General features: G+C 54.0%; 1 protein-coding gene across 6 annotated transcripts; it reads left to right on the top strand.

Moving 5' to 3' along the window:
- The first annotated feature begins 3,443 nt into the window (after positions 1-3,443).
- On the top strand, positions 3,444-17,776 carry CNDP2 (carnosine dipeptidase 2). 6 transcript variants are annotated; one of them, XM_070361590.1, is made up of 12 exons: positions 3,444-3,508; positions 6,642-6,722; positions 7,808-7,951; positions 10,045-10,207; positions 10,951-11,039; positions 12,576-12,776; positions 12,975-13,059; positions 13,733-13,893; positions 14,642-14,806; positions 16,406-16,547; positions 16,722-16,869; positions 17,232-17,776. In XM_070361590.1, exons 2-12 carry the CDS (start codon positions 6,663-6,665, stop codon positions 17,299-17,301), a joined length of 1,428 nt encoding a protein of 475 aa, XP_070217691.1. In that variant the 5' UTR covers positions 3,444-3,508; positions 6,642-6,662; the 3' UTR covers positions 17,302-17,776. The 6 variants fall into 6 exon arrangements, with proteins under 6 accessions (XP_070217691.1, XP_070217690.1, XP_005904368.1 ...); XM_070361589.1 differs by having other exon boundaries at positions 3,478-3,508; positions 6,635-6,722; XM_005904306.3 differs by lacking the exon at positions 3,444-3,508 and adding an exon at positions 3,542-3,823.
- The last annotated feature ends 94 nt before the right edge of the window (positions 17,777-17,870 follow it).

Genomic DNA, 17,870 nt, shown 5'->3' with positions numbered 1-17,870 from the left:
TGGACTGTGAAGAAAGCTGAGCGCCGAAGAATTGATGCTTTTGAACTGTGGTGTTGGAGAAGACTCTTGAGAGTCCCTTGGACTGCAAGGAGATCCAACCAGTCCATTCTGAAGGAGATCAGCCCTGGGATTTCTTTGGAAGGAATGATGCTGAAGCTGAAACTCCAGTACTTTGGCCACCTCATGCGAAGAGTTGACTCATTGGAAAAGACTGATGCTGGGAGGGGTTGGGGGCAGGAGGAGAAGGGGATGACAGAGGATGAGATGGCTGGATGGCATCACTGACTCGATGGACGTGAGTCTCAGTGAACTCCGGGAGTTGGTGATGGACAGGGAGGCCTGGTGTGCTGCGATTCATGGGGTCACAAAGAGTCAGACACGACTGAGCGACTGAACTGAACTGAACTGAAGAGACTTAGCACACACATGAACCAGGAAGTGGGCTGTCACCAGACACAGAACCTAGTGACACCTAGAGCTGGGACTTCCAGCCTCCAGAACTATGTGAAATAAATTCTTCTTGTTTATAAGCCACTCAGCCTGTGGCATTCTGTTATAGCAGCCAGAACAGACCCAGACACTCAACACCAGTCACTGTTCTAAGTGCTAAATTGCTCCAAGCAAAGGGACAGTTTGAAATACAGTTTGAAAGTATGTTATTGGGGAATGCCTCCTCATTCAAGACCACCTGTCTGTTGCATAGTTTGCTTTATTTCTAGGGGCAAGAGGTAGAAAGTTCCACCTCTGACAATTAACATTGTATTTCCCAGTAAAAGAGTTCAATATCAAGAGTAAAATTTGCATTTTCTTAACTTTTATTCAGATTTTCAGGATAAACATTTTCATTAACTCTTGCCAAATGATTATTAGGTACTGTAAATGCATATTCATTTTTTACTTCCTCTTTGACCTTATTAATTTTCACCACATGCCCATAAAATTTTAGTAAACAGGTAATGTGTTATGGATTCTACTCTAAATCACCTTTTTGCTGTATTTTCACCTAATCCTGTCTCATTCTAGCAATGATCTCATTTATAGATACCTGAATTAATTTTTAAAAAACTCAATAGATATGAGTAAAGGATTCATTTCCAATAAATTACTTTAAGTTGCTAAAAATTCTTTACCAAAGCATATATATAGGAGTTTTATCAATCGTGTATTACTAATAATTGTAATGAGAATTTGTTGTTGTTGTTGTTCAGTTGCTAAGTCACGTCTGACTCTTTGCGAGCCCATGGACTACAGCACACCAGCAGGCTTCCCTGTGCTTCACTATCTCCTGGAGTTTGCTTAGATTCATGTCCAATGAAGTCGGTGATGCCAACCAACCATCTCATCCTCTGCTGCCCTCTTCTCCTTTTGTCTTCAGTCCTTCCCAGCATCAGGTCTTTTCCAGTAAGTCAGTTCTTCGCATCAGATGGCTACAGTATTGGAGCTTCAGCTTCAGCATCAGTCCTTCCAGTGAATATTCAGGATTGATTTCCTTTAGGATTGACTGTTTTGATCTCCTTGCAGTGCAAGGGAATCTTAAGAGTCTTCTCCAGCACCGCAATTCAAAGGCATCAGTTCTTTGGATCTCAGCCTTTTTTATGGTCCAACTCTCACATCCATACATGACTACTGGAAAAATCATAGCTTTGACTACACGGACCTTTGTTGACAAAGCATTGTCTTTGCTTTTAAACACACTGCCTAGATTGGTCATAGCTTTCCTTCCAAGGAGCAACCGTCTTTTAATTTCATGGCTGTAGTCACTGTCTGGAGTGATTTAACCCAGAGGAAAAAGTTTAACACTTAGAACTTTCTAGTTATAGGGAAGTAAATGCTAATTTAAATTTTATACATATTCTGTTGCAAAGTATGATAGGATTATCAATAAAAAACTCTCAAGTATAAATGTGTTACAACTTGACAAAATTCTGTGAGAGATATGGATGGAAACAGGATTTTGAAGGAAAAATAAATCGTGAAAATTTAGGTAAAATTTCTAATAAGATTTTATAACATATTTACAGGATATGGGAAACTACATCTCTTGCAACTATTAAACTTGTTATTACAACAACAATACAGAATGTAGGGGCGGTAAAAGTTTTGCCAAACATGAGGGGTAACTCTAACAGAAGGAAAAGAAGGCGTCAGAGGATAAGATGGTTGAATGGCATCACCAATGCAATGGACATGAACTTGGGCAAACTCTGGGAGGTCGTGAAGGACAGGGAGGCCTAGCGTGCTCAGTCTGCTGCTGCTGCTGCTAAGTCGCTTCAGTCGTGTCCAACTCTGTGCGACCCCATAGACGGCAGCCTGCGAGGCTCAGCCATCCCTGGGATTCTCCAGGCAAGAACACCAGAGTGGGTTGCCATTTCCTTCTCCAGTGCATGAAAGTGAAAGGTGAAAGTGAAGTCGCTCAGCCGTGTCTGACTCTTAGTGACCCCATGGACTGCAGCCTTCCAGGCTCCTCCGTCCATGGGATTTTCCAAGCAAGAGTACTGGAGTGGGGTGCCATTGCCTTCTCCCATGCTCAGTCTATGGGCTCTCAAAGAGTCAGACACGACTGGACGACTGAACAACACCACCACTCTAACAGATAATCGTACCCCCAAGGATCCTTGGAAGGGTTAAAAAGATGATAGCAGACGCTCAATAAGTAAAAGTGGCTCTACTTCCTTCATTGAAGTGAAGTCGCTCAGTCGTGTTCGACTCTTTGTGACCCCATGGACTGTAGCCTATTACGCTCTTCCGTCCATGGGATTTTCCAGGCAAGAGTACTGGAATGGGTTGCCATTTCCTTCTCCAGAGGATCTCCCTGACCCAGGGATCGAACCGAGGTCTTCCGCACTGCAGGCAGACAGTTTACCATCTGAGCCACCAGGGAAGTCAGTCCTTGTGATTACTGGATTTAAATACTAAAATATTTCCTCTCTCAGTCATGGTGCTGGTGAAGGACTGGCGAACCAAGTGGCAAAGCGTGAAACTGCTGCACATCCCGCACGCCCCGTAGGAGCTGCGCCGCGGGGATGAGACTGTCGGCGGGAGGTCTGGGTTTTTTTTTTTTCCTCCCCCAAAGCCTGAGGGTTCGGGGGTGTGTGGGCGACCCAATTTCAGACCCCACCCTGCACCAAAGACCACCTCTCAAACCTCATAGAGAGGGAGGTAGAGGGAGGTCACCACCTGGGCAGGTGCTCTGGAGCCCCGCCTCCCCGGCTTCCGCCCCGCCCCCCAGTTTCAGCCCCGCCCCATCCCTGCCCCGCCTCCCCGGCTTCAGCCCCGCCCCGCCGAACTCACGTACCGCGCGGTGAAGAGCGGGGAGACGGTGGGGCGGGGCGACGCTATCCCCAGAAAGGCCCAGGATTGGTGGACGGCACGGCGGCGGGGGCGGGGCGACGCCGGCTCTTCCGGAAGGGACCCCTGATTGGTGGGGGGTGGGCGGGACGGGGGCGTGCCCGTCCTGGGGGCGTGGCCTGAGCACGTGGTGCGGAACTGGCGCTGCAGCTGCGGGCGGGTGAGCGGCCTTCCCCGGGTGGAGAGGTCCCCGAGGGCGGCGGGAGCGGGAGGCTAGGCTAGCAATGTGGGGCCGCGGGCCGCCTCCGGAGGAGCAAGGGAGAACGGGCGCGGTTGGGGAGCCGCTGATGCCGGCCCGCCCCATGGCCGTCCCAAATGGCAGGAGAGTGTGTTGGGTCAAAAGACAGCCCATTCCGCTCGGAGGTCGGAGCTCTGGGGTTGCGGGTGGCGCGCCGGCCTGCCGACCCTCCCGGGGCGAGGCCCGCAGAGAACGAAAGCCTGGCTCTTCCCGCGGAGCCCTTGGCGGAGGCCGAAGGTTGGTGCTGCGCCCGCGGGGCGGAGGCCCGGGGTCGGGGGTCTCTAACCCCGCGTCCTCACTTGAGGCCGGGAGGTTGCTCTGAGGCAGCGTCCGCCTTCCCACCGGTCAGGTGCGGTGATGCTTGGTCCCCGGTCGGCCTGCACTGAGTCCTTGAGACCCTGGGCCTCGCGGGCAGGGCCTTCGACCCGCCGCCGCCTCACGCAGGGGATCCTGGTGCTGACTCAGCGGTCTGGTGGAGGTTTCTTCATGCCTTTGTTGTCCCTGGTGTTGGCAGGGAGGAGTGGCCGAGAGTCATTTTGTAGACCTGTATGTTTGCGATTGGACAAACTAGAGGGTTCCGCCCCTATTTTAGTGGCTTTTACGCAGACTTGAAGCCACGATTCTGGTGTGTGTTTAGTCTCCTCCTGTGTCTTGAGTTAATGAGGGACAGGATGGGGCACTCATAACTGGAGGAACCTTTTGTAGGTGTCACTGGATGGTCCCGGGTACTCCCCTGTCACTCCTTCCTCTCACACTAATTCACTGCCAAGGCTGTTACTCCCTGGAACCTTAGATTTCAAGAGTGCCGTCTGCCTAGCACTCTTCGATTTGGTAATACTTGCTTTTATTCCCTCCAGCTCAACACTTTTACCCTCGTCAATGGGGTTCACCAGGACATATAAAAGTGGTCCTATCTAATGGATTTGGTGCTGGCAGTAGTGAAACAGGAAAAACCCGACTGTGAGTGGGAGGGAGAAATGGACCTGGCCCCACCTCTCTGGGTGAGCAGTTCAGAACAGCAGTAGCTTTTCTCTGGCCCTGGTGAGGTGGCAGGCCATGCTGAACAATCTGCTCTCTGTTTACTCTCCTTTGGTTAAAAAAAAAAAAAATGCAACTTTGATAGTTCTATCTTTGACTTTAGCTGGAAGGCCATTGCTTAATCGGTTCACAAAGAATATGGTATTAATGAGAATTTATCACAATGAGCGTGGGATTTGTGCTATTTAATGACCAGAAACTCAAATGAAAAGTACCTGACTTAGTGTAGTTTCCTGCTAAATAGAGTTTCTTTTGTGATTGAAAACTTTGACTTATGTGCAGTGCCTCTGCATTTATGACCCCGTCATTGAGATAAAGGAGAAGGAAATGGCACCCCACTCCAGTACTCTTGCCTGAAAAGTCCCATGGACGGAGGAGCCTGGTAGGCTGCAGTCCATGGGGTCGATAGGAGTTGGACAGGACTGAGAGACTTCACTTTCATTTTTCACTTTCACTTTTCACTTTCATGTATTGGAGAAGGAATGGCAACCCACTCCAGTATTCTTGCCTGGAGAATCCCAGGGACCCTGGAGCCTGGTGAGCTGCCGTCTATGGGGTCACACAGAGTCGGACACGACTGAAGCAACTTAGCAGCAGCGGCATTAAGATAAGGCCCTCAGCTGAAACAACCTGAGCTGGCTGGGAGGCCTGTGTACTCTGTCGCTGATGCTGGAAGAGGATTTTCCTTACTGAACTCTCACTGCACATCCACGGTCTGCTGCCAGGCTTCATGACTCTGAATTAAGTCCCTCGTCTGTTGGAGCTCCTCGTGGCTCTGACAGTAAAGAATCTGCCTACGGTGCAGTAGACCAGGGTTCAATTTCTGGGCCAGGAAGATCCCCTAGAGAAGGGCCACCTACTCCAGTATTCTTGCCTGGAGAATCCCATAGACAGAGGAGCCTGGTGGGCTACAGTCCATGGAGTCACAAAGAGTCAGACAGGACTGAGCAGCTAATATTTTCACTTCTTTCTGTTTAGATGTGACTTCAAAGTCCTAAACGGAGAAAAAGATACTCTTTAACTGCAGTGTGTCCATACATGGGTGCTTGTCTGGTGTCTCGCTCCAGAGATCAGTTAGCAGGGTCTTGTGACTCTGAGCTGCAGTTCTAAAATACTTCCCTTCACTGTGGTGCTGAGTTTGCTCCCGGTCCCTGAGCTCTTCTCAGTCGCTGCTGAGGCTTGAATCTTGCCATGTGATGGAAGATGAGTTGTCACTTGGAAGAATCGGGGGGAGCTCCTTCTGAAAGTCCCAGTTCTGAGATTTTCTTTATCTCGTGTGAGTTCCAGTTTTTAAAGATGCTGACTCAAATGGCACCTTCTCCCCTGTTTCGGTAAGGTGGAGCAGGATGTGTTTGGTCTCCAGCAGGAGGAGCTGGGTGTTAGACAATGCACTTGGGGAGGTGGACGCTTGTGTTCCCTCATCCCGGTGGACTTTCACACGCTGTCCTAGCCGTTTCTGGACCTGGGTTGTCAGTTTCCTTAACCTGAACCCACGTTCCTCTCCTTGGATCTTGGGTGCTGTGCTGGTTGGTTTGCAGTATAGGGACACATGTGACATTTTTGCTGAGAGCCTTGGAGTGATTATTTCCTCTGTGGTAGTAGTAAGTGGGAAGTTCTCTGTGTGCTTTGAGGGTAAAATTAAATTTTTTTAAAAAGTGTTAAGAACAGTGGTGCATCAGTACTCCTGGAAAGTACCTGCTTTTAATTATATCAGATTGTCTTCAACTCAGGCCCTTGCTTCAGTTACCTGCCATTCTGTCACACAATTCCTCGGTACTTTTCTTTCTGAAAAAAAAAAGAAAGAAAGAATGGTGATCAGCCTGAGCCTCTGACTGCTTTCCCAAGACGTTGTCTCTACTGAGGTCACTTCCTGGAGCCCTCGTGACGGCCGTGTCCTGTGCTATCGGGGCGGGGTGCAATTTATGATCCTGAACAAGTGCCTCCGGGGCCTGAGGATCAGTCAGGCCCTGTCTTGAGGCAGCACTGACAGGTTCTTCTTCTTCCCCGGAGTCTCCAGGATCTGTGGTCTGGTTGAAAGATGTCGGCCCTCACCACCCTGTTTAAGTACGTGGACGAAAATCAGGATCGGTATGTTAAGGTAAGGGAGCGTGTAGTGACTGTTCGCATTCAGTTTAATCCCGTAGGACCCAGGGAAACTTCAAGGAGCTAATATGATTGATGATGTTCTAATCAAGTATTAACAATGCTGTCTAGGCAGAGAAAGACAAATGCTAGTGTGATCTCACTTATATGTGGAATCTGAAAAAGGTGAACTCAGAGAAGCGGAGAGTCGAACCCTGGTTGCCAGGGACCGAGGGGTGGGGAGATGGGGGTTTGGCCTAAGGGTACTGACCTGTTACGAGATGAATAAGTTCTGGGGATCCAGTGCACTGTGTGGTGAATATAGTTACCAGTACTCTGTTGTGTGTTTGAATAGATGTTAAGTCTTGCCCCCCCAAACCAAAAAAAAAGGTAACTTAAATTGTGTATTGTCGAGAGGTCTTTTCCTCTGCTTTCTCATTACAGTATGTAAGTTACTCTTTTGACTTTTGATAGAAACTCTTAATACATGTTTCTAGAAAGCAAAGCTAATTCAGGATTTTTGTCTGGTCTTGTGATAGATATAAAGAACTATCTTACATTGCATGTTTTAAATGATTCAGTAATCTTATATGTTAATCTGTTTCTTGATGTTAACGTAAAGAGCCATGCATTAAAATCACCTTTGGTAGACATATTTCAGGTGAAATCTTTCCAGTTCTCATTTGAAAAATTATATTTTAGAGAGCATGGCCATTCTCAGGATGATAAATAAGGGAACTTGGACTTTGAAGATATTGGGTATTTTCTGTATCTTTCAGTTTCAATTTTGTCAGAACCAGATATAAACATGTTCATGAAACTTACACATTTCATAAAAAAAACTTACACGTCTTGCAACCTGATCGTGTTTGGTGGTTAACGAGTCTCCTGTCATTTTGTATAGTTCTTGGTATGGGGTCAGTGCAAAGCGTCCTTATATCTTAAACAGAAAGCAGATGTCACAGATCTCTTCCCCCATGTCTGGGCAGCAGGATCCAGACGGAGCAGACAGCTCTGTGGGCCTGAAAATGGCCCACCCGTGAGCGCCGTCCCTCCCAGAGCAGCTTTTCCAAATCCCTTTTGCTTGTTCTCCACCCACAGAAGCTTGCGGAATGGGTGGCCATCCAGAGTGTGTCAGCGTGGCCAGAGAAGAGAGGCGAGATCCGCAGGATGATGGAGGTGGCGGCCGCCGACATCAAGCAGCTGGGCGGCTCTGTGGAGCTGGTGGACATCGGGACCCAGAAGGTGGGCGGGATGGGAGCTTTCCTGGGCGGCTCCGTGGAGCTGGTGGGCTTCGGGACCCAGAAAGTGGGCCGTGGGGCCGGATGGGAGCTTTATTGAGGGGTTGGCAGGACTTGGCAGGTCCTCACAAGTTCTGAAGGCTTTGCTGCAGATAAATCACTGGTGTTTATTGTGTCTTAGTAACTTATGTATTTGTTTATTTTCGATTGCGCTGGGCCTTGGTTGCTGTGCGGGCTCTTCTCTCGTTGAGGCAAGCAGGGTTGCTCTCTAGTCGAGGTGCACAGGCTTCTTACCGCGGTGGCTTCTCTGGTTGCAGAGCACGGGCTTTAGGGTGCACAGGCTTCTGTGGTTTCGGCTCCCAGACTCTGGGCACAGGCTCGGTAGTTGTGGCACACGGGCTTGGTTGCTCCATGACATGTGGGATCTTGCAGGACCAGGGATCAAACCCGTGTCTCCCGCATTAGCAGGCAGGTTCTTTTACCACTGAGCCACCAGGGAAGCCCAACTTGCTGGTCTTTCAAACAAGCACAGGTGGCCTGATTTGGATGCTAAACCGGGTGGCTTCTTGAGTCCGAGTGCACCAAGCTTCACAATACCCATCGTGTTCCTCCAGGGAGGGGAACTGTTGAGGGTTAGCCAAGAGGAAGCAAACAGAATGGCCCTTCCTACATGAGCTGAGGTTCCTCCCCCGAAGCCAGGCGGCCTTCAGACCAGGAAGGTACACTCTGCCCATTAGATGCAAAGCTAATGAAGACGCCCACTCACTCACAGCCACTGTGTCCCCAGTGTCAGGATTGATAAAACAGCGCTTTTTTCATGACTCAGTTCCTGGGAAAGAGCGACTTTAGGTGTGGGGCACTGGGCTCAGTTGCCTTCTAATGCAGGAATCTGACAGACTCCAACTTGAATGAGTGATCTCGCTGTGCGCTCCCTTATTCTGCTGTTTTCGTTTCAGATGATGTCAGCCCCGTGTTAACTACATGTTTCGTGCCATGCATTGTCAGCAGTTGTAATACTCCTTTATGTTGCAGGGCTGACTGGGTTTGGCTTATCTTGGTTCTCTTGTCTGATGATTTAGGTGTTGGTTGAAATCACAGTCCTGGGATTTGAGAAGTGGGCGTTCAGCCCGGTCTGCTCTTCTCGTAAATGGAAGGACCCAGAGGCTCAGACAGGCTCTGTCTCCCTGGGAAGCAGTAGTAGGTCCATGGCAAAGGAGGTTACAGTCTGGGCCTTCCGATTCCAGTCCAGTTTGCATATGAGACTTCTGCTGACCACAGACTGAATAGTTGATTTAAGGTTACTTAAGATATGTTGCAACTTCCTGGCGCTTTCCCCACTCCTCACTGTGAGAGGACAGACCAGTATTCCTGGAGTTGTTTTCTGTTAGGAGCATACTTGTCATGCTTCCTCTCCCTTTTTCCTAATATGCTAAAAAAAAAAAATCTAGGTGGCAAATAACTTTTAAGAGTTGTTACTTTAAAATAGGTGAAACTATTCCGACTGAGCACTCACACCTTAGCAATGTATTTTTCCTGGAGAGGGAAATGGCAGCCCACTCCAGTGTCCTTGCCTGGAGAATCCCATGGACAGAGGAGCCTGGCGGGCTATGGTCTGTTGGGTTGCAAAGAGTCCGACACAACTGAGCATTTTTAAAGATCATCTTTTAAAAATTGAGCAAGCTGCCTGCAGTTATAAACATGATTGTTTCTGTGCTCTGGATTATGGGAACATATATTCTTGTTAATTATTGACTCAGTGGAACAATGTGATACTGAGCTCTGCAATAGAGGGTGATTGATGAGAACAGATAACTTGCCCAGGGCGTGCTGATAGCACCTGCTGTAAACACCACTCTCTTCTTTTTTTTTTTTTTTAATTGGTGTAGAGTTGTTTTCCAACGTTGTGTTGGTTCCTCCTGTACAGCAAAGTGAATCAGCTATACGTACACATATGTCCCTTCCAGTCACCACAGAGCACTGAGTTCTCTGCATTCTACAGTGGGTTCTCATGCGTTACCTTGTCTGTATGGGAGACTGGGGTTAGCACCGCGCTTCTTGACCAAGGACTATCCTCCATGGCCTCCCCTCCTCCCCCAGCTCCCTGATGGTTCCGAGATCCCACTTCCGCCCATTTTACTCGGCAAGCTGGGCTCTGACCCACAGAAGAAGACGGTGTGCATCTACGGCCACCTGGACGTGCAGCCGGCGGCCCTGGAGGACGGCTGGGACAGCGAGCCCTTCACCCTGGTGGAGCGAGACGGTAGGCTGCTCCCTAGAGGAGGGGGACCTGTATCACGCTGGCTTTAGGAAGTGTGGCCCAGCCTCTCAGTTGCCATCTTTCTAGAACCAGCTGTTTTCACAGAGCCTAGAAATTGGGTTCTGGAAACTTCACGTCTGTGCTCTATCCCTGAAACCCCAGAAAGCCTTCCTTTCCCAGCAGAGCCTGGTCTCCGTGGCCTTGGGCACGCTGGGCTTCCCACACCTGCTGCCACTTCCCCAGGAAGCCTGGCCTGAGCCAGCATGGCCCCCAACCTGGGACCTGAATCCAGCCCAACTCTAGGAGAAGCGTCAGCATTTCCCTGACCCCCACCCCCGCCCCACCTTCATCTCTGAACACTGACTTTTCCGCACGGGACGTGGCCTTTGGCCCTGTGGAGCAGCCCCCTCATGTGTACCTTGTCCCCTTGGGCCGAGTCCAGGCTGTCTTTAATGGAAACTTTTCCTCAGGACATGTTGAGTTTCTGTTGAAGCCTCCCTGGCGGCGCAGGGGCAGTCAGGTCATCACGGCTCACGTGGTCCCTGTGGTGCACTTGCCGTCTTGTCCCCTCTGCCCACCCCTCCCCTCATCCCCTCCCAGCCACTCCCAGTGGCACCCTGCTCCCCACCCTGCCCCGGGCACCCAGAGATCACTCTCATCTCACCCTGCTCATCTGCCTTCCCCACACTGATCCTCCCCCTCCGCCTGTGACCATCACCCAGCGAACGTGCTGATTGCTATTCCAGGCAAACTGTTTGGGAGAGGAGCCACCGACGACAAGGGGCCGGTGGCCGGCTGGATCAATGCCCTGGAAGCCTTCCAGAAAACCAAGCAGGTACGCGGCCTGCACCCCGCCACCCCCTTCACCTGTTCCACCTGGTGGTGCGCAGTGGGGCTTTGTGTTCCCGGAACAGCAGTAAAGATCAAAGATCACACTCTCCAACCCCCACACCGAGCGGGATCAGCACAGCAGGGCCACGTTCCGCTTCATAGCCTGTTTTCTAGTTTTAGGAAACACTGAAGATGCAGTGGTTTATGGTTGTTCTAAGGTCACCCTGTTGGTGACTCAGCAGAGACCCAGCCAGCAGGGGAGGCGAGAGCTCCGGGCACGGACCGCGCCTGGGGAGGGGGTACTCGCCAGCAGGGGACCCAGGCTGTGATGGAACCCAGGCTGTGATAGCGGGCAGATCCTTTACTTCATGTTATTCTCTTAATCTAGTACTCTTGCCTGGAGAATCCCATGGATGGAGGAGCCTGGTAGGCTGCAGTCCATGGGGTCGCAAAGAGTCAGACACGACTGGGCGACTTCACTTTCACTTTTCACTTTCATGCATTGGAGAAGGAAATGGCAACCCACTCTAGTGTTCTTGTCTGGAGAATTCCGGGGATGGGGGAGCCTGGTGGGCTGCCGTCTATGGGGTTGCACAGAGTCAGACACGACTGAAGTGACTTAGCAGCAGCAGCAGCAGCAGTTGTGATGATAACGTATAGACAGTTTCTGCATCTTGCTCTTACCTTGAGATGAGATAAGAAAAGCGTTTTTGTCAGGACGTGGAGGGGTAGATCTGAAAAGGGTCCAAGTGTGCTGTGCTCAGGGGCCCTGGGGTCTGCGGTGGCGGAGGGGAGGGGCGTCCGTTCACAGACCCAGCCCCCAGCCACCTCTTTTCCCCTAGAGGGGTGGAGGGGCGGGGCGTGTTTTGAGCGGCGCTTCCGGGGGCGGCTCTGAACTGGGACCCCACAGACGTGAGTGCATGTGGGCCGGCCACCCATGGCCTTTGGCCTCAGATCACTCAGGTGCAGCTCCATGGTCTCACCTGTGGAAGGGGGCCACCCACCTCAGGGCACAACGCTGGGGAGAACTGGAAACCCCCGAGCAGGAAGCTGCGGCCTCTCAAATTCACTGTCAGCTCTGGAGGAGGAGGGCCCGCGGTGGGTGGAGGGCCCGGCCCTGAGGGAAGACGGCGCCCACTCACTCCTTCCAGGGATGCACTGCGTGGCCATCACAGTGCGGACGGAGGCTCCGGCCGGGTTTGTGTCCCGGCCTCTGTCTTCAAGCAGCTCAGCTTTGCCAGAGACGCCTGATCTGTGCTGGGTGCTCACAGAAACCCTGCAAGTGGGCGCGCGATTAGGCTGGGGGCCCCTGGGAGCAGTCCTTCCAGGTGACCGGCCGGAGCCGGGCCGTGTCCCGGCAGCCCGGCGCTGGGGCGGAGGGTCTCTGCCAGCCCCCACTGCCCGCCCCACGGTCAGTGCAGGGAAAGTCAGTAGGGTATTTGAAATGCACGATCTCACAACACTTGGTGGCTTCCTGTCCGTTGTTCTAAGAAATAAAATTCCGTGTACGCTGACTACCTTCTTCACCATCCCCTCCCAGGAAGTCCCCGTCAACGTCCGCTTCTGCCTGGAGGGCATGGAGGAGTCTGGTTCCGAGGGCCTGGATGCGCTGATCTTCGCGCAGAAGGACGCGTTCTTCAAGGATGTGGACTACGTGTGCATCTCCGACAACTACTGGCTGGGCAAGAACAAGCCCTGCATCACCTACGGGCTACGGGGCATCTGCTACTTCTTCATCGAGGTGCGCGGGGGCCGCGCCTCCCCCAGGAGGGTCTCTGGTTGCGGCCAGAGCCTTGTGATTTAGGGAGTGCCTGGCCGGGCCTGGGGGGCAGCAAACCGATTTCGGAGCGTGCACTGTGAGCGTCCTCTGTCGGCTTTCCCGCCGCGGGGTGAGGGCGAGCTCCCGGGAGCAGCCCGCAGAGTGGCCGTGTGTCCACAGGTGGAATGCAGCGACAAGGACCTGCACTCGGGCGTGTACGGCGGCTCGGTGCACGAGGCCATGACCGACCTCATCATGCTGATGGGTGAGCGCGGGTGGGCCCCTGCAGCGATTCGGGGGTCTTCTCTCCCTCCCTCTCTGGCTGCTCCCTCTAACAGGCCCACTTGGTTCATGTCTGCCTCCCCTTCACTCCCCACCACCTTCCCCCGGTCACCAGACCCCACCTCGGGTCCCTAGAATCACGGCCATCCTTGCCCTGGCTGCGGTGGTGTCTCACCTTCCTGCAGGGGGTTGCTCTGGTCCAGTTGGCTGTCACTGGCCACAGTGGGTCTCCTGTGAGGCTCTCTCACGGCCCCACCTGGCATCCGGCCCACTCACCGTGTGCTGAGTCCCATTTTCCTCCCAGGTGGGCAGTGTGTGCTGTACATGAAGCCGACTTTCCTGGGCCTGGAGTCGGCTCTGTCTCACTGGGTTTTCCCTCCTAGGCGTGGGAGTAGGTGGCTTCTTAGGGAACATGCATTAGAAAGGAAACACGGGCCTGACGGTGGGCGGGCCACAGGAGCCAGTTTGCTGTGTGTCTTGTCCTGTGACCGTGGGTGGTTCCCCTGCCCTCCCTGTGGTCGTCTCCTACCTTAAACAGGAGGCATTGCCACGCCCTCCCGGGTTGTCACCGTAACGGATGACAGGCGGCCCAGGTGCTTCTGCCGGGCCTGGGGCTGCCGCGGGCTCCCACTAACCCCTGCTTGCCCACCGCCCAGGCTGCCTGATGGACAAGAAGGGGAAGATCCTCATCCCGGGCATCAGTGAGGCCGTGGCCCCTGTGACCGAGGAGGAGCTGGAGCTCTACGACAAGATCGATTTTGACCTGGAGGAGTACGCCCGGGACGTGGGCGCTGGGACCCTCCTGCACGGCTGCAAGGTGCCCCCCACCTGCCAGGCTCACAGTGCGTGTGGCCCTGGGGCCCCAGGGAGGGGGCTGCAGGCTGGACAGACCCGGGCATACCCCGGACACATGAGCGCCAGATGCTGCCGACATCAGTGGGCAACATGTGCCAGGCTGGGAGCTCTGTGAGTTGTCAGACCACTGTGCCACCCCGGGGACTGGGCCGCCTGCAGTGGGGGAGCTTCTCCTGGTTTGCACATGCTGGGAAATGGCCCATCTGCCCAGGGGTGTCTCACTGTTCCCTGGAGAGCTGGGTACCAAGGTGGAGGCTGATTGCACAGAACATTTACTTACCTGTTTGTTGGCAGAATCAGGTCTGGATATAAATTCCAGCTCTAAGTACCTGCAGCCGCAGGCCCTGGGGAAGCAAGAGGAGCTCGCCAGGCGCCTTGGGGGCCAGCTCACCCAGCGGCCCCACTGGGTCGGTGCCGCCTCCTTCTGGGCGTGCGGTCCCCCAGCCGCCTGGTCTCCCCTGCAAGCAGCTGGTGTTTACCCCCAACCCACAGTGCTGACTGCTGTTGGCAGTGCTGTCCCCTGACAAGCTGGTGCTGACCCCCGAGCCTCAGTGGGGAATCCCCCAACCCACAGTGGGGACCCCTGACCCGCAGTGGGGACCCCTGACCAGCCAGTGGGGATGCCTGACCAGCCAGTGCTGACCCCTGACCCACAGTGCTGACCCCTGACCCGCAGTGCTGACCCCTGACCGCTGGCCGTCTCTCTGCAGAAGGACATCCTGATGCACAGATGGCGTTACCCATCCCTGTCTCTTCACGGCATTGAAGGTGCCTTCTCCGGGTCAGGGGCCAAGACCGTGATTCCACGCAAGGTGGTCGGCAAGTTCTCCATCCGACTCGTCCCGAACATGACTCCGGAAGTGGTCAGCGAGCAGGCACGTGGACGCGGGGGTGTGAGGAGGGCTGCTGTGCCCGAGGAGATGGTCACTGAGAGCCCCAGGGGCACCCCCAACAGGGAAGGGTGCTCGCCTCCCCCACACAGCCCCGCCCTTGGTGGCTCCTCAGCTTAGCCATCACTAGAATAAGCAGGTCAGATCCTAATCAGAGATAAAGGCCAAATAAAACAGCATCCCCTGTGCACGACCTTTGTCCCTGCTGAGGTGTGCTAAAATCTGACCTCTGACCTCATTCTAAGGCTTTGAAGCAAAGGCTGACTTTGGGCTGAATGTGTTGTGGTGAGAGTCCAGGGTCTGGTCTGTGGTGAGCAACAGAGGGGGCTGGGGGTTCCAGAGGGGAGAGGACTGGGGGGAACATGAGACCCAGTGTTCACCCATAGACTCACTGTAGACCCCGTGTAGACCCTCACAGACCCCGTGTAGACCCCTCGTAGACCCAGTGTAGACCCTCACAGACCCAGTGTAGACCCTCACATACCCAGTGTAGATCTCATAGACCCCATGTCGACCCCTCATAGACCCAGTGTAGACCCCTCATAGACTTAGTGTAGACTCTCATAGACCCACTGTAGACCCTCATATACCCAGTGTAGATCCTCATAGACCCCATGTTGACCCCTCATAGACCCAGTGTTGACCCTCATAGACCCCATGTCGACCCCTCATAGACCCAGTGTAGACCCTCATAGACCCCGTGTAGACCCTCACAGACCCAGTGTAGACCCTCACAGACCCAGTGTAGACCCTCATAGACCCAGTGTAGACCCCTCATAGACTTAGTGTAGACTCTCATAGACTCACTGTAGACCCCGTGTAGACCCTCACACACCCAGTGTAGACCCTCACAGACCCAGTGTAGACCCTCACAGACCCAGTGTAGACCCCTCATAGACCCAGTGTAGACCCCTCGTAGACTTAGTGTAGACTCTCATAGACCCACTGTAGACCCTCATATACCCAGTGTAGACCCTCATAGACCCCGTGTAGACCCCTCATAGACCCAGTGTAGACCCCCTCATAGACCCCACGTAGACCCCTCATAGACCCAGTGTTGACCCTCATAGACCCCATGTAGACCCCTCATAGACCCAATGTAGACCGTCATAGACCCCATGTAGACCCTTCACAGACCCAGTGTGGACCCCCTCGTAGACCCCGTGTGGACCCCTCATAGACATAGTGTAGATCCCTCATAGACCCCATGTAGACCCCTCATAGACCTCGTGTAGACCCCTTATAGACCCCGTGTAGACCCCTCATAGACCCAGTGTAGACCCTCATAGACCCTGTGGAGACCCCTTATAGACCCCGTGTAGACCCTCATAGACCCCGTGGAGACCCTCATAGACCCCGTGGAGACCCTCATAGACCCCGTGGAGACCCTCATAGACCCCGTGGAGACCCCTTATAGACCCAGTATAGACCCTCATAGACCCTGTGAAGACCCTCATAGACCCTGTGAAGACCCTCATAGACCCCGTGGAGACCCGCCCCCCGGAGACTTGTCTTGGAGTGAACCCCCAGCCCTGGACCAGAGGCCAGGCTTGTGAGACGTTGTCCCTCCCGTCTGTGGTTCAGGTTACAAGCTACTTGACCAAGAAGTTTGCTGAGCTTCACAGTCCCAACAAGTTCAAGGTGTACATGGGCCACGGCGGGAAGCCCTGGGTGTCCGACTTCAACCACCCTCACTACCTGGCTGGGAGGAGGGCCCTGAAGACAGGTGGGATGCAGCCCTGGGGGTGGGCGGGCGCTGTGGGTCCCTGTGCTGCCTGGGCCATGCCGCCTCCCACCATGGGAGCGGAGCCGCTCGCAGAGGGCCTGAGTTCAGGGTTGCCGGGCAGTGGATGTGTGGTGGGCCCCTAAAGCTCGGTTTCTTTTCTTCTGTCCTCCTCAGTGTTTGGTGTCGAGCCGGACTTGACCAGGGAAGGCGGCAGCATCCCAGTGACACTGACGTTCCAGGAGGCCACAGGCAAGAACGTCATGCTGCTGCCCGTGGGCTCGGCGGACGACGGAGCGCACTCCCAGAACGAGAAGCTCAACCGGTGAGCCTGGAAGAGGGGCTGACTGCAGGGCAGGGGCTGCTGAGAGCAGAGACAGACCCTGCCAGAGGGCTGGGGGCGAGGCCAGAGCCCAGGGTGTTAGGACGCAATGTGGAGACCTCGGCCCAGACACGGGGGGCCTGTGGTCACGGAGAGGCGCTGCACTGAGTCCTGGTGGGAGCCCGCACGTCCAGGAGGCCAGGATCAGGGCTGGTCCCTATGGGGCGCTGGGCTGGGCTTGGGAACCAACCGGGCCAGAGCATTCAGGGCCAGCAAGCCAGGGTGCCAGGCATCCGCTCCCAGAAGGAATGCACGCATGGGCCCAGAGCTCGGGCGTGTCACTGACCCCCATTCCTCCTGGCCAGGCGCAACTACATTGAGGGGACCAAGATGCTGGCCGCGTACCTGTACGAAGTCTCCCAGCTGAAGGACTGAGCACCGCCCTGCCATCCCCACACGCTCCCCCTCCTCTCGGGACCGCCCGCCACTCCTCCCCTCTGTCAGGTTCTGCAGACTTCCAGCGCGGATGTGAGAGCCCCCGCCCCGTCTCATGATGGGGTAGCCTCCACTGGCCGCGATAAGCGGTCAGGCCCAGGGCCTGCCAGCAACCCTGGATAAGCTGACTGCTCCCCGGTGGTCAGCGTGACATGGTCTCCAGAAGATAGCACACGTTCCTCCGTAGAAAGTGCTAGATGGCGTCCATGAGGGCTGAAGAGGGGACTCAGGGTCTCCTGGCCCTGCCTGTGTCCCCAGGTCATGGTCGTACCCGCTTGGAGTGTCCTGTCCCAGCACCTGGGGCCTCGAGGGCAGCCTTCCCAATCCGTGCTGTCTCGGACACATCCTGTCCTATTCTCAAGACCTTACCCATTACAATGTTCCATCTCTGTATTAAAATCCTTCAAAACCTAAACCTGAGCTGGAGGGTTATTTGGTCTCAGTTTGTGTTGCCAGTTCAGTTCAGTCGCTCAGTCGTGTCCGACTCTTTGCAACCCCATGAATCGCAG

The sequence above is a fragment of the Bos mutus genome, chromosome 24, assembly GCF_027580195.1.
Source record: "Bos mutus isolate GX-2022 chromosome 24, NWIPB_WYAK_1.1, whole genome shotgun sequence".
In the NCBI taxonomy this organism is placed as follows: domain Eukaryota; kingdom Metazoa; phylum Chordata; class Mammalia; order Artiodactyla; family Bovidae; genus Bos; species Bos mutus.
The sequence above is the reverse complement of the archived record's forward strand: the minus strand, read 5'-3'. Positions and strand labels throughout refer to the sequence as shown.